The 13,950-nt window shown below is 56.3% G+C and overlaps 7 protein-coding genes across 7 annotated transcripts; 3 read left to right on the top strand and 4 right to left on the bottom strand.

Moving 5' to 3' along the window:
• Positions 1-333: 333 nt before the first annotated feature.
• On the top strand, positions 334-1,725 carry CC84DRAFT_1166794 (uncharacterized protein). Its single transcript, XM_018179050.1, has 2 exons — positions 334-719; positions 777-1,725. Exons 1-2 carry the CDS (start codon positions 537-539, stop codon positions 1,386-1,388), a joined length of 795 nt encoding a protein of 264 aa, XP_018033390.1. The 5' UTR covers positions 334-536; the 3' UTR covers positions 1,389-1,725.
• Positions 1,726-2,601: 876 nt separating this feature from the next.
• Positions 2,602-3,475, top strand: CC84DRAFT_1207797 (uncharacterized protein; the record flags this gene model as incomplete). Its single annotated transcript, XM_018182122.1, has 4 exons — positions 2,602-2,727; positions 2,782-2,882; positions 3,018-3,247; positions 3,286-3,475. The coding sequence occupies 4 exons, from the start codon at positions 2,602-2,604 to the stop codon at positions 3,345-3,347; spliced, it is 519 nt and encodes a 172-aa protein (XP_018033389.1). The 3' UTR covers positions 3,348-3,475.
• A 378-nt stretch (positions 3,476-3,853) lies between these two features.
• CC84DRAFT_1178568 (uncharacterized protein) lies at positions 3,854-7,276 on the bottom strand (the record flags this gene model as incomplete). Its single annotated transcript, XM_018180354.1, has 1 exon — positions 3,854-7,276. The coding sequence occupies one exon, from the start codon at positions 7,274-7,276 to the stop codon at positions 3,854-3,856; it is 3,423 nt and encodes a 1,140-aa protein (XP_018033388.1).
• A 1,592-nt stretch (positions 7,277-8,868) lies between these two features.
• CC84DRAFT_1189045 (Caleosin-domain-containing protein) lies at positions 8,869-9,797 on the top strand (the record flags this gene model as incomplete). The annotated part of the gene is made up of 3 exons (XM_018181028.1): positions 8,869-8,903; positions 9,032-9,126; positions 9,175-9,797. 3 exons carry the CDS (start codon positions 8,869-8,871, stop codon positions 9,795-9,797), a joined length of 753 nt encoding a protein of 250 aa, XP_018033387.1.
• A 973-nt stretch (positions 9,798-10,770) lies between these two features.
• CC84DRAFT_1178566 (copper/zinc binding superoxide dismutase) lies at positions 10,771-11,751 on the bottom strand (the record flags this gene model as incomplete). Its single annotated transcript, XM_018180353.1, has 4 exons — positions 10,771-10,890; positions 10,979-11,130; positions 11,203-11,382; positions 11,739-11,751. 4 exons carry the CDS (start codon positions 11,749-11,751, stop codon positions 10,771-10,773), a joined length of 465 nt encoding a protein of 154 aa, XP_018033386.1.
• Positions 11,752-12,258: 507 nt separating this feature from the next.
• Positions 12,259-13,338, bottom strand: CC84DRAFT_1098189 (transaldolase 1; the record flags this gene model as incomplete). The annotated part of the gene is made up of 3 exons (XM_018174756.1): positions 12,259-12,498; positions 12,546-12,929; positions 12,985-13,338. 3 exons carry the CDS (start codon positions 13,336-13,338, stop codon positions 12,259-12,261), a joined length of 978 nt encoding a protein of 325 aa, XP_018033385.1.
• On the bottom strand, positions 13,253-13,719 carry CC84DRAFT_1166791 (uncharacterized protein). The gene has a single exon (XM_018179049.1). The coding sequence runs from the start codon at positions 13,607-13,609 to the stop codon at positions 13,358-13,360; it is 252 nt and encodes an 83-aa protein (XP_018033384.1). The 5' UTR covers positions 13,610-13,719; the 3' UTR covers positions 13,253-13,357.
• Positions 13,720-13,950: the final 231 nt, after the last annotated feature.

Raw genomic sequence — 13,950 nt, 5'->3', positions numbered from 1 at the left:
GCGGTGATGTCGTCGTCGTTGTGCCCGTCCGCGGGCGCACCTGGGCAATCCCACGTCCATGTGCTTGATGCGGTCGACGAGGACCGGACCCGGGGCAGCGCGCATCTGGCAGGGAAGCCAACCTGCTTGCAGCGCGCCATTGTCGCTCCTGGCGGCATGGTCAACGCCAGCGGCAGGAAGAGTTGCTGGCGGGCTCTAACCGGTCGCTAATGCGTCATCCGCAATCTATCTCAGGGGTGCAGGCTTGGAAGCTGCAGGCTAGCCGCGTGCCTTGCCCGTTCGGGCGGCGATAGGCAGGCACGCCCGCCTGTCAATCGCCGTTTCCTTGCTGGTAGCACAACATCGACTTGGACGCGTACCAGCCTCGCCTGTTTTCTGCCCTCGCACCCCCATATCTTCTCGCACTGCACTTTTACGCTCACACAGAGTTTTGGCTTTTCTCTTCCCTGGCATCCCATCACCTCTCGATTCATTCTTCTCTCGTCAGCGTTCGCCCCGCAGCAGCATCTGTATCCCTGCACAACACCACCTCCACAATGCGCACGGCCTCGATCCTCGCCGCGCTCTCTTGCGCGGCCACGACCTACGCACAGGCAGTCGAGGTTGGCATCGAGCCCAGCTCGCCTGCACCCGAGGGCTGCGACCGCAGCCCCAAAGGCAACTTCACAATCGGATACATCCCCGCGTCCGCTGTGACGAAGCGCGAGACGGCTGTAGCGGTGCGTTTGAGCTGCCGGAATGACGCCACGATGCGAGTGCTGACAGGTCGCTGCTAGGATGCCGATGGCTCTCTCTACCTCACGCTTGTCGACGGTGTGCTCAAGGATGGCTTCAACCGAATAGGCTCCGTCGTCGCCAACCACCAGTTCCAGTTCGACGGCCCGCCCCAGGCAGGCGCTATCTACACGGGCGGTTTCTCCATCTGCCGTAACGATTCCCTCGCCATCGGCGGCACCACGCGCTGGTGGAACTGCCTAAGCGGCGACTTCAACAACCTTTACGACGAGTCCATCGGCGCACAGTGCACCGAGATCCGCATCGTAGCCACCTTCGTGGACCAGCCCTCCTCATCCAGCTCGTCTGCCGCGGCATCGAGCACGGCAGGATCGTCGAGCGTGGTTACCAGCGTCACCAGCGCCAACGGCACCTCCTCCACCATCACGAGCTCCGTCGCCAGCTCAAGCACACTGTCTGCCATCCCCCTCACATCCATCAACGGCACCAAGCCTAGTGGGTCCGTCAGCCGTGTCTCCACCGCCACTCCCACCGCGACATCCTCTGAGACTGGCTCGCCCCAGGCCCCTAACGCCCCTGGCGCTGCGGCCCCCATCGCCGTCTCCACCTTCGGCGCTCTCATCGCTGTTTTCGCGGCCGCCCTGATGCTGTGAGCGAAGCTCTCTTGCATAGCGAGCATTTTCGAACCGGTTCCGCCAGCAAACAGTTTTAGCGTCCGGCTGTTGTGTCTGTATAGCATTCGGCATGGGAGGACTGCGTATTGGTAGCGTGGCACCGCAGATAAGGCGTTTTTGGGGCGGCAGAAATGCGGCATCTGCCCTGCATAGACATTTCGTCGCTATTCTTTGGTACATATTCTGGGGTCTGCATTGGGTTACTGTTGTTACGCAAGTGATGACTTTGCGATCATGGGGATGTTTGGATCGGTCGGTTGATAGACGAAGAATGGTCTGACAGAGCGACCACTTATTAATGATAATGCATGAGGGTTCTTGAGCAATTGTTCATCTTGGTTGATGTGGCAGGAACTGGGTTGGTGATGAACTGATAAAAGTGCTGGGTGAGTTTCATGTGTGGAGGTAGATGCAGTGGACTGGTGGTCCGGATTGAGCGCGTTGTGTACGATGGTGCGGTGTTGAGTACGTAGTGCGTGGACGGACTCATTGCGTAGGCGTTTGGCATGAGGAATCGAGAGGAACAAAGTGGTGCGTGGGTGGACTTGTTTTTTGGGATGCGAGGCAGCATTTCTTAGGTGAGAGTTGGGTCTCGGTGTCCGCCTGGTTGTAAGATGCAAAGTACGAGAGCCAAAAGCCAAAAGCCAAGATTAAACCAGGGAGCAGATCGGATACATAAGCCGGGATTCCGAAAGAATGGAAAAGGTCTGCCATTGTGCTTCTTCACGCCTGCTGGAACAGAGGAGATCATGACAAGATATGACACCGGAACAACGGCAAACCACAATTCGCTCGACCTTGCGAGGAAGCTAAACTACCCTATCGATTTCAGTACCGAATCTCAAGACTAGTTCAAAATGGCGGACGACAGGATCGTTACATCCGTGGGACGCATCATGGCCGATGTCGCTTTCCCGGGAAAAGGAAGCAAAGACAAGGGGGCGTGCTACTTCAATGTTTTCCAGAGCCTTGCGTTTCCTGCTCTGACTGGCGGGGCTTTTCTCCACGCGACAGAAACACCGTCCAGATATACTACGCGCTTAGTCAATTGACCAGATGTTCAGGGACAATTATCAAGACGGTGCTCTGTGGGCGAAGTCACCAACGAAGGTCGGTGCCACATCAACGGGCGCGTGGCTGGTGCCCACGCAGATGCAGGAGCTGAGATTGCTCCCATCAGTGCTGCCTACGCATGGCAAAGCCGTTGGAGATCGAGCCCAATCGCGAAAAACGTATGCTCGCAGATGGCTCCACTGCGTATACAATGGGCGTCGCAGATGCACACTTCAGGCCCATGGCAGGGCTTCAGGACAGCCAAGTACGTGTTCCCGTATCTTTTGGCCTCCAATACCATGTTCTCTTGTGCGAACAGATTATGGACGACTTTGAGCTGTTCAAAGACACGTCATGCCGGCTCATCCCCTGTGCGACGGACAAAGACCCCGAGCATCGCCACAGTCATTCACGGGGGAAGTAAACTTGAACAGGACACCGCAAGCGCAGGAGGAAAAGTGTGAGGCTGGACAAGCCGTCCCTATACGGCTGAAGTGCAGGCTTCGCACACTCAAATCACGTCGTCTGATGGTACGGCTGCACCCACGCCTGCAGGCTGACAGGGCGCCGACGCAACGCAGCTGAGGAGCGCAAAGCTTTCAAAGGAGAAGCCCAGAGAAAGGAGAACTGCAAACTCAGACAGCGCATAGCCGTTCCTGTGCATGGATGCGACAGACATAGGACTTGGGTGTCCAAGGACACGACGAGGGATTCCTTGTCAGATGCAGAAGTACACGAGGAAAAGGACAAGCTGCAGCTGTACCGGGGACAGATTGAATTGCTCGGTGAGCAAATGGGCGCGTTAGGCTGATATCTATCATAGGCCAGGCTCTTGCGGAGATGGCGGTCGTCGGGCTTAGGGACCGAGAGTGTGGAGTTCTTTAGGATTCAGTGCACCTAGAGGATATCGACTGGGGCACTGTGTGCGATCAACTTCAAGGGTACCATTAGACTGCCTCGACAGGATTTCTCTCACATTTCCCTTCCCTTCCCTTCCCTTCTGTGCCTGCCCTCCAGCGGTCTAACACACCAGTTCGTTGGCCCCTTCGCGAATCTGAGATCGTCTGACGAAAAGCCTCCCCCTTGTTTCGTGCGGACAGCGCTGAGCTGGAGGCGAGTGCGGAACCAGTGTAGAGGCCGCGGGGATGGGAACAATGAAAATAGCGGTACGACATCAATGTGGAAGATCGCATACGGAATTGTATATTATAGATTGATCGCATGTACTGATTGTTGCCTTACCCTATACAGAAATCAAAACCCCCCCGGCACCCGCTGGACTACTAAATGAAACATACCAACTAGTCAAGAAATACACACGCCTGTCTGAAACGTGCAAGTAGACAGATAAACCCACCCGTCAGAAAACATGATACAAAGAAGAGGAGATATTACGACACAGGCACCGTCCATTCTTTCAACAAGAGATCAACGATATCCTTCCCCTTTGCGCCCTCCACGGACTCCCCTTTCGACCGCTTCCGCTCGTGCGCCGCTCCGCCCTCTCCGGCATCGTTCTGTGCGCCGGCCTTCCTCTTCCGCGACGTCTGCGCCTCGGCATCGGCATCGAGCGACGTGCGCGGTATGTGCGCCGTAGACCGCCCCTTGTCGCGAGCCTTGAGATACGGCGAAGGGAGATCCTCCTCGCTATTGTATTCCTGGACGCGCGGCTGGTTGCTAGCGACTACTGGTTGGATGAGCTGCGAGGGAGGCTCGGCCATCGCGTGGCGCGTCATGGCCGACATGTTCTCGTAGAACTTGGGTCCTGGAGGACCGGTGTTAGCACTCACCAAGTGAGCGGGATGAGCAGACATACTCGCGAAGGAACATTCGCCTGCATACTTCGTCGTTGCGCATGCGGTGCAGGATGGCAGCTTGCCGTCGCATCTGATGCTGTACTCTCGGCATCTTTCGCAAGGACTGAGGCTGATCTGCGGGGAGACCGCTTCTGTAGTGTCATCTTGCGCCCCAGGCTGCGGACCCTGATTTTGAATGTAGCGATTGATGGTGGCGAGGCTGTATGGCGATTCGGGTTCTGGGCTTTCAGGCCCGCTTGTAGCTTTACCAGCTGGAGCATTCGCTGGCTCAGAAACGCCTGTAGAAGGGCGCGAAGTGGACCTTCTCTGGGCTAGAGATGGGGACAGCGCTGTGGCAGATTGCACACCACGAGGCGAAACCACTTGTCGGGTTTCGGTTCGACTTGCACCTAACAACGCATGATCCCTGTCATCTTGTGGGGTTACAAGGCTAAGTGAGCGGCTTCCTGATCGAGAGCGATCAAGAAGGTCAGGGGTCCGATGCGCTACAGGGCCGCTTCCACGGTCGTCAATCCCACTGGATTCGCCGTCGGTTTGGCTTACAGTACGATGATGCTTTCTTTTCCTGTACGGCTGTGCATCCGTCTCGGCCAGTCTCCAATTGACACCCTCTTTGTCAGACGAAACTTTGCCAGACTCGATGTTATGGTTAGCCGCATGACCGGGTGTGCTTGCTGGGAGACTACGCGACACGTGGCTCTGGTCCGAGTATGACGTTACAGCAGACCCTGATCCAGTAGAAACGACTGGAGAATGGGGTCTGTGGGCCGACTGATGGAGTTCGTGCTGAACAGCGGGGCTGGCAACAGCCTTGACTGCTGCCTGCACTGGTGGAACCATGTTGGGCATATGCTCTTGCGGATAGTTGGCATTTTGATGTTGGGAACTTGCTGCGCCTGGAGCTGGAAGAATATTGCTGTAGCGCTTTTGGGCCGAGGCACCGTTAGCTGTATCGGCTCGTGGCTGCAGCTTCGGTAGGCCAGGATGTGACTGCTGTATGGAGGGCGAAGATGCGTGGGCAGTCGTATTTTCGAGCTGTCTCCTCTCCTGGGCATTGACCGTCTGCCAAGCATGCGTACGTTGCGAAGCCACGTCCTCTGGAGCTTGAGATATTGCTGTTTGGGGTTTTCCTGTTTCCCACGTAGAATGCGGGCGTGGGAAGACAGTTGAAGACGCTGTTGCTGATGCTTCTAACGGGGTTGGCGCACCGCTCGCACCACTCGAATTAACGGACCTGCCGCCAGGGCTATGTTGCGAAGGTATGACATGTCTAACAGTTTCCGGCGTAGGTAAAATGTGTCGATGATGCTGATTGTCGGCTACAGGCGACGCGCTCTCTGTATTTGACGCAAACGTCGATCGGTAAGTTTGATGAGGTAGGTCCTTATGTCGTTCCAGATGGCGCTGGAGCAAGTCGGCCCGGAAGAATACCTTTCCACACAGTTCACAGCGCACTTGGTTTGGACCATGGTTCTTTTGATGGCGTCGTAAGTGCTCCGCTCTTGTGAATGATCTGCCACACTCTTCGCACACGTGGACCTTCAGACCTTTCTTTGCTTTCGAGATTCGACCTGTCTTCGTGTAGACAACTGGGCCATGCTCGTGGGACCCGTGATCACCATCGCCATCGGTTCCACTGTATCTGGCATCATGGTCATCAATAGGCGACATCGTGTCGTTGGTTGGACTGGCGCGACTTGCGCGTGGAACAGTGGAAACAGGACTGATCAGAGGGGGTAGTTGGGGGCGCCTTCCTGGTCCTAGCGGCTCCGACGAGATAGTCCAAGCAGGTGCCGCAGGAGCATGTTGCACCTCTACGGCTGGTCCCGCAGTTCGTGTGCTGTTTTGATGAGGCTGTGAATAACTCTGGCTATGGACAACTCGATTTGCAGCCATGGCGGAAGGGTCTGGTAGAGTCACAGGTGTTTGTTGAGTTGGCGGCAGTGGGTCGCGGGCCGCTTCGTCGGGCTGCACAAGCTGGCCGTGCTGATGAGTATATTGAACAGGTTTTAGCGGTGCGACCGTAGGGGTTGCACTCTCATGAGCAGACATAGCTACTTCGAATTTGCGGCAGAATCGGCGATACAACTTTAGCACCCTATTGCGAGGGAAACGGCCATTGGAGTGCGCATTGCCAGCTTGCTGTAACGCTGTGATGCGCTTCGAGAATTTCTGGGCGCGATTCACGCAACGAGCGAGCTCGTTGATGGTCAGGTCCTCGTCGTCATCGGTCACCGTCTCGTCGCTGTTGTCGCTGTCAGATGTTTCAGGTTTGTCGCCTAACGCGCTAGGCGCTTGTTCCCTGCTCCTGTCAGGACCAGAGTTCTTTCCATCCGATGAAACACCGCGCGCGGATGAATGGACCAGAAAGTTGATAGTCGGCACACGTGATGGGGCGGCGGAGCCATTGAGTGTTTCATCGTCAGAAAAGAAGACGTCGCCGAGGTTGCTTTCCAGAGCTTGCAGAGCCCTGAGTGCGTCCTGTTGTCGTTGGTGAAGTTCTCGAATCGCATCCCGCTCTTGCGCGATCAAGCTGTTGTCGATGCTTCCTTTAGCCTGTGCGTTTGCTAGCTGCAGGACGTGCAGCAGAAGCAGGATGCTGTGCTTTAGGCTATCCAGCCGGCGTCTTAACAGCTCGGTCTTCTGCTCTTTCGACTGTTCGTGCATCCGCGAAGCCTTAGATTCGTCTTGGTCTGGATTTTTTCGTTTTGCGATGAGATCTTGAACATCGCCAAAGACGGCCTCGCATCGCTTGGCCAAGTCGCCGGCTTCGGAAAGTGCTGTATTTGTTACATCATGAATGCCATCTTCTTGCGCGACGATCCGGGCGACGCCATCCAGGGCGATGGCGGTGGTTTTGACATGATCGGCAATGTCAGCTACCTCTTGCTCTGCGCGCGCGGCTCCGCTCGCAGATTCGTACATGGCAGAGCTTAATTGCATGCCGCTGCTGGCGACTTGCGCGATGCTAGCGAGAAAGCCTGCGATCTCGGCCATTGCTGCGGTCCTGGTGCTATAGTTGCGAACAATGAGATGTCATGTGGAGGGCGACGGCGGCGCGTCACTGGAGCCCATCGAACGTGGAGGCTCACAGCTGGAGATGCGCTAGCATTGAATTGCCCAGGACATGCGAAAGCCTCCGGCAGGATGCGCAGAGAGCAGAGGGGCGGAGAATGAGGGGGCCGTGAGGGTGAATGGAGATGGGAAGATGACACTTGTGGGGGCGCGTCCGGAAAGTGCTGATGCGGCCAAAGTGGCTGTGGTAGCGGGAGTGGCTGTGAGCCGTTCCACAAGCGTGGGTACATATTATACTTTCCCTTGATGGCATGCTATCCGCAAAATAAAGTAGAGCCATGCAGCGGACGTCGCGCAGCACTGCACGCAGCGGCGAGCCTGCCTCTACATCCACATATGTTTAAGATGCAGTCTAGGCATGCATCAGGCTGGATGATGAGCGCGAGGCTGAACCGTCGCCTGTGTTCTTCGTTCCTTCGGACCCCACCCGCACTAGCTGAATCCGAAGCCCAACATTCTTGCCCTGTTTGCGTCCCATTATTGCGCACGACTCCACTGCATCAGGGGTATCGGAAGGCGCTCAAGACAAGAGCGGTTGCCCTCTGGCCCGATATTCTTCGGCCATTCAAGCGTCAACGCGCGTTGCCACCCCTATATGCCCCCGCTCCCATTGGACATGCCCACTGGTCGGTTGCGCAAAGTTCCATCTAATCACGAGCAGGCTTTTGGGCATATCGCCTACAACGAATCGCCTGTTCGTCACGTCCTGGTTAGCGTCGAATGCCCTTTCACCACTCCAAAGCCGACGCACACGTGGTGGGAAGAGCCTCTTTGCAAAGCATTGCACCCTCGAGATCACGAGTAGTGGCTTGCTGCTGGCCGTTGAACCGATGTGCCTTGCAGTCGTCCCAATGCGGCGCTGCTCGATTAGCGATGCGATCTTCGAAAACACCCGGTGGTTCTCGGCCACTACCCAAGATCGACGCCGCCCTGGCGATCAACCGTTGCGGCCGTTTTCGCGCCTCAGGCACTAGCTGCCCAGGTGGTAACTCTGGCATGTGATTAAAACTTCGACCTTATACAAGTCGACATGTAAACAGGATGGCCCCAAAATCTACGACACTATCAACGTGAAAATATCCTATCGTAGATGTGACGTCATGTCGACAGCGATATTCGAGAAGATGGCAGGCGCGAGTAAACGATACCAAATCTGCATGAATGACCACGTTCAATTCACTCACACTGCGGCTGGCCTCCTCTTCCTCCCAATTTCCTCTGACTATCCCCTAGCATCTCATTCGCAACTCGTCGATGCAGTCTTACCTGACCAACAACCACAGCGACCCCCGGATCAGACTAGGCCAGACGTGCGACATCTAGAAAAGGTCGGGTGAATAAGACCCTGCGCCTGCGCAGAAGCTCAGAACAGTCCGGAGAACCTGAAATTGATATGTCTACGCACGTCGAGCAATGGGATCACCAGCACCAAGAGACGGATCAGTTCAACAGGCTTTTGAAAGAGCATTCTGCTAAGGATAATATGAACCTCACCAACGGTCTACCCGCGAACGATGGCTCCAACGATGAGACTAAGCCTTCGAACGATGTCTCCAGAACCGCAAACGAGGACTCGCGGCACGATTGTGAGCATTGCCACCACGGGGGCCACAAAGCCAAAGACTGCATGTGGATTGAGAGCAGACCCAAAGAATTGTTGACGGAAACACGTTCAAGAGAAGACGTGCTCATACGGTCCATCCGGCCGGTCCCCATCACCATAAAGCGAAAGCCCTTCGTCGCAAGACCCGACAGCAATTTACGCAACGCTGGTAATAAGATCTCTCGTCCACCTGGAAAATAAAGCTAATCACCCGCAGGGACTGCCCGGGCATACGTCGCCGCCACCGAAGACAAGCCCTACGGGACGACGCACCGCGATTGGACGCGCAACCATTCGCACCAGACCGTCCTCCAGCAACACTGCGAATTCTTCGACACAGACCGCGACGATATCATTTGGCCGCAAGACACCTTCTACGGCTTCCACAAGCTCGGCTTCGGCGTCTTGCTCTCCCTCCTTGCCGTCATCGTCGTCCACGCAAACTTGTCCTACCCAACCCTCCCCTCCTGGCTCCCCGACCCCTTCTTCCGTGTCTACGTCGCCAACATCCACAAGGACAAGCACGGCTCCGATACCGGAACGTACGGCAACGAGGGCCGCTTCGTGCCGCAGAAGTTCGAGGACATCTTCGAGAAGTACGCCAACGGTCGGAACTGGATCACGCTGTGGGACGTCGGGAACATGCTCAAGGGGCAGCGCTGCATCGTGGACCCAATAGGCTGGGGCGGCGCGCTGTTTGAATGGCTCGCGACGTACCTTATGCTGTGGCCGGATGACGGGCGCATGATGAAGGAGGATATCAGGGGGATCTATGACGGGAGTATCTTCTACAAGATCGCTGCGAGACGGGCGTCGAACAGGGCGTACGGCTATGAGTAGGACGCGCAGTGGCGGCTTGTGGTCGAGGTCTTCCGGGACTTGTGGGTGTATGCGCTGTAGGTCTACTGGGCGTGGAGGTGGCGAGAATTGATGCTGTGGTCGTGGAGACATGGTCCCTGCAAGTATCGCATCTGGACCTATCGACCCTGGAACTAGAGCATGCGGACTTAGTACCCCTCTGACTGTCGTGTCTGGATTTACCAATGGAAGCACCGATGGTGGACAATGGACGCTCCGGGGTTAAGATATCCCGACTGGTCGACGCATTGGATCTCAAGCTGTTGGACATCAATTTCCCAGACATAAGCTCTGCACCTCACACCTTTGGCTTTCAAATCCCCAGCTTCTAACGTCTTAAATGCCATTCCACTGCATAAGCCTCGCGTTGACATCAAAACTTTGGACATCACGCCCTCGTTTGTCAATTCCTCTCCAGCCCTTGGCGCTTTGGACGTCATACCTCTTCAGAAGCCGCATATCGACGTCCAAGGGCTCGACCTCAAGCCCTTGGAGGTCAAAAGCCCTGCTATCAAGGCTTTAGACCTCCACCCACTGGATAGCTTGTGCTGGAACACGAGCTAGGCAGCGTTACGTGCTCATAAGGTAACTGCAGCTTCACCTGCCATGTCTCGACGTGCATGCTCGTGATCCGCTTAGTTGTCCAGAGCTTGATTGATTTCGGAGAGAGGCTACTGGGTAGGTGGGGTACAGGCTAAATCTGTGAGGGTGAGGATGCGTTAGGATTAAGAGCTTATAGATCCATCACATCAATTGTTCGAAATAGGCGACTAGCGAGTGTGTGACTTTTATCTATTGTCCCCGCAGAGCCAGCTAGCTAGCAACCCTACATGTCAAAGATACATGGCCCCACTATGTCATTCTTTACTTTATGTTGACTCGTCCGCCAGTCCGTGCTGTACGACCGAAGTCGACGCTACTTCATGTCTATGCAAGACAGAGCAGCGTTTCGCATCTAGGACGAGATGCCGATGACTCCGCAGGCAGGACGTGTGCCAGCGTTACCGGTCTTCTTGGACTCGGGGTGGTCACTCTTGCCGAGGTCGTCAGTGCCGCCGTGGACGACGATGGTGCGCTGTTCACTTTTGTCAGATTCTTCTTCTTCTTCTTCTTCTTCTCAGAAGAGGGAGGAAGATAGAATGTAAGGGAAGAGGGAAACGTACGCCAATAACGCTGTCCTGCCCGATGAGCTTGATCAGCTTGTCCGTCACAGAGCCCTTTGCGTTGCCCTGGCCGTCCGTCTTGAAGTTGCCTAGGTCGCCGACGTGGCGGTTCTCGTCTGAGGGGGCGCCGTGCTCCTTGCCGTAGGGGTTGACTATCCGTACCTATTAGCCATTTTCGTTCTCGCTCTCGCCCTCGCACAGGTGCGGCATGCAGTCAGACTTACAGTGGGGTCCGGCAGACGTGCAGCCGTTGGTGTTGTCGCCAAAGGCGTGGACGTGCATGCCGCGCTCAGCGTTGGCGTCGTGGCCGGTGATGTCCCACGAGATGGAGGTGGGGGAGCTCTCGTTCTCCTGCTCGAAGGTGACGGTGCCCTTGACGTTGGAGTCACCACGGAGGACGGCGACTGCGCACGTGTTAGCTCCTACATCATCTCATGCCAACATCTATCCCGCTACACAGAGCCGTCCCGTCTCGTCGTTGGGGGCCGCAGCTGCCCATCAAGGTCTCCCAGCGTAGCGTAGCGATTGGCGAAAGCTGCATGGCGGCCAGGAACACCCGCGCCTCCAGCATGGTCCTCGCAGCTACTCTCTAGCCCAATGGAGCCGCCAGTCCTTCCTCACATCACCGAATGAGTGGTGTAGCAGCGTACAAAATGTGCTCAATCTCGCTCGGACAGCTCGGACGGGTGCCCCGCGCCACGCTGGAACGGCAGCTTCGCCCCCCACCCAACCAGTTAAGACCCAAGGGAGCTAAACGTACCGGCTTTGACCATTGTGACGGTTTGTGTGATTAGGTGGATTGGGAAGTGCTAATTGTTGATAGTAGTGGCTGGAGTTGTGTAGACGGTAGTGTAGAGAGGGAGAATGGTGCGTGGTAAGCTTCGGCTCCTCTTCGAGAGCGGGGCATTGGTGACCACTGACGCAACTGAGCTGCTGGATTCCGAACTTAGCTCCGAGTCCCGCCCCAGCAGATGATTAATGAATTCAGCCCCTCACTCAAGCAGAAACAGCTAGCCAGCTGTCGCCCCATTCTTCACACACGGCTGTTGTCGCCGGATGTGATTGGCACAAGCAATCCGTTCCAAGTTGCAAGGTTTTCATGCCTGGTCTGAACTCGTGGTACGCAACTGCGAGAGTATTGCAACGCTTCTCATGTGTCTTAACGCGAAAACATGTTCAACGTGAATCATTGCTATTTTCGTAACTACACTGGGTGCCAATTTCTCGATGTATTTCATTGCACAATCAAGAGAAAACGACAGATATCATTACTTCCTCCTCTAAGCCGCCTTGATCTTCTCCTTGAGGATGTCCTTGAGCGTCTCGGCATCAGCAGCGAACTTGGAGATACCTTCCCGCAGCTTCTCGACGGCCATCTGCTCCTCGTTGAAATCGAAGCGGAAGAGCGCCTCGTCGTTGATGTACGACTTCTTCTCGATGTCGAGCGAGTTCGCGTTGGCAGCGTCGAGCTTCTTGGGCACCTCGTCCTTGGAGTTGTAGAGCTGCTCAAGCAGGTTCGGCTGTTGAAATTAGCAGTTGCTTTGGTCTTCGTTCCCGGATGACTCACAGCAATGGTCAGGTAGTCGCAGCCAGCGAGCTCAGTGATCTCGCCGATGCTCCTGAACGAGGCACCCATGACAATGGTCTTGTAGCCGTACTTCTTGTAGTAGTTGAAGATGTTGCCAACAGACTTGACACCCGGGTCCTCCTGGGCGGAGTACTCCTTCTTGGTCGCGGCCTTGTACCAGTCGAGGATACGGCCAACGAAGGGAGAGATGAGGTAGGCGCCGGCCTCAGCGGCGGCAATGGCCTGCGGGAGGGCGAACATGAGGGTCAGGTTGCAGTTGATGCCGTGCTTGGACTGGAGGATCTCGGCGGCCTTGATGCCCTCCCATGTTGAGGCAATCTTGATGAGGACGCGGTCCTTGTCAATACCGGCCTCCTTGTAGAGCTGCGCAGGTTAGCATCCGCGGCATCCGACTGTTGGTGAATCACGGAGCACGTACGTCGATGATGCGCAGGGCCTTGTTCACCGACTGCTCGGTGGAGAAGGAGAAGCGCGCGTCCACCTCAGTCGAGACCTTTCCAGGGATGATCTTGAGGATCTCGCTGCCGAACTGCACGAGCAGGTTGTCGAGTGTGATGTCGACCTGGTGGTCGAGGTCCCGGCCATGCTCCTTGCCGTACTTGACGGCGGCATCGATGAGCTTGGCGTACTCAGGCTTCTTGGAGGCGGCGAGGATGAGCGAGGGGTTGGTCGTCGCATCCTGGGGCTTGTACTTGTCGATGGTCGCGAAGTCGCCCGAGTCGCAGACGACCACAGTGCCGGTGGCCTTCAATTGATCGAGGGAGGAAGACATGGTGAGTGGCTTTCGCGGCTTAGTTTTGGGGTGATTGGAGAAACTGCTTGGAGGAGACGGGGGGAAGAGTAAAGAAGGGCAGTGTGTTGGGAATGATGCGGGAAGCTGCGTTGTTTTGCTTTGGCAGCTGCTGCCCCGCCGCGTGGAAAAAGCGCCCCGCCGCAGCGTCACAGTGGCGACGAGTTTGCGATTGCGCCGACCCTACCAACGCGGCCGAGAATCCAACAGCAACGGCCACGGCGCGCTCTGGGCCCGCCAAAACCCATCGCATCGTATCAATCAGCGCCTTACCATGCCGCTACTAAGCACCACCCTGGCCCTGTTGCCCGTTCTGTGTCGTTCCGACCAGCATCGCCGCTGATGCAAGTCTGATATCCAGCATTTGCGCCGCGTACGGTAACCCTCGCCTCGCCTCATCCAGTGTCTTGTTGCTCATTCCAGAATCCCAAGTTCAAAATCTCAGCAGGTCACGCCCGGCCGCCCAATCTCAAACGCCGCTCCGGGCCGGCAACTGAGCGAGGTTCACAGGCGGCCTTTCAGCCTCATGCAGCCTATCCGCGCCTAGTTCCGCAATTCCTTCTACACGAGTCCACCGTCTTCCCACTCCCTGCG

This window comes from Paraphaeosphaeria sporulosa, assembly GCF_001642045.1.
Source record: "Paraphaeosphaeria sporulosa strain AP3s5-JAC2a unplaced genomic scaffold CC84scaffold_8, whole genome shotgun sequence".
NCBI classification, from domain to species: domain Eukaryota; kingdom Fungi; phylum Ascomycota; class Dothideomycetes; order Pleosporales; family Didymosphaeriaceae; genus Paraphaeosphaeria; species Paraphaeosphaeria sporulosa.
Note: the sequence above shows the minus strand (reverse complement) of the source record. Positions and strands in the feature narration are given on the sequence as shown.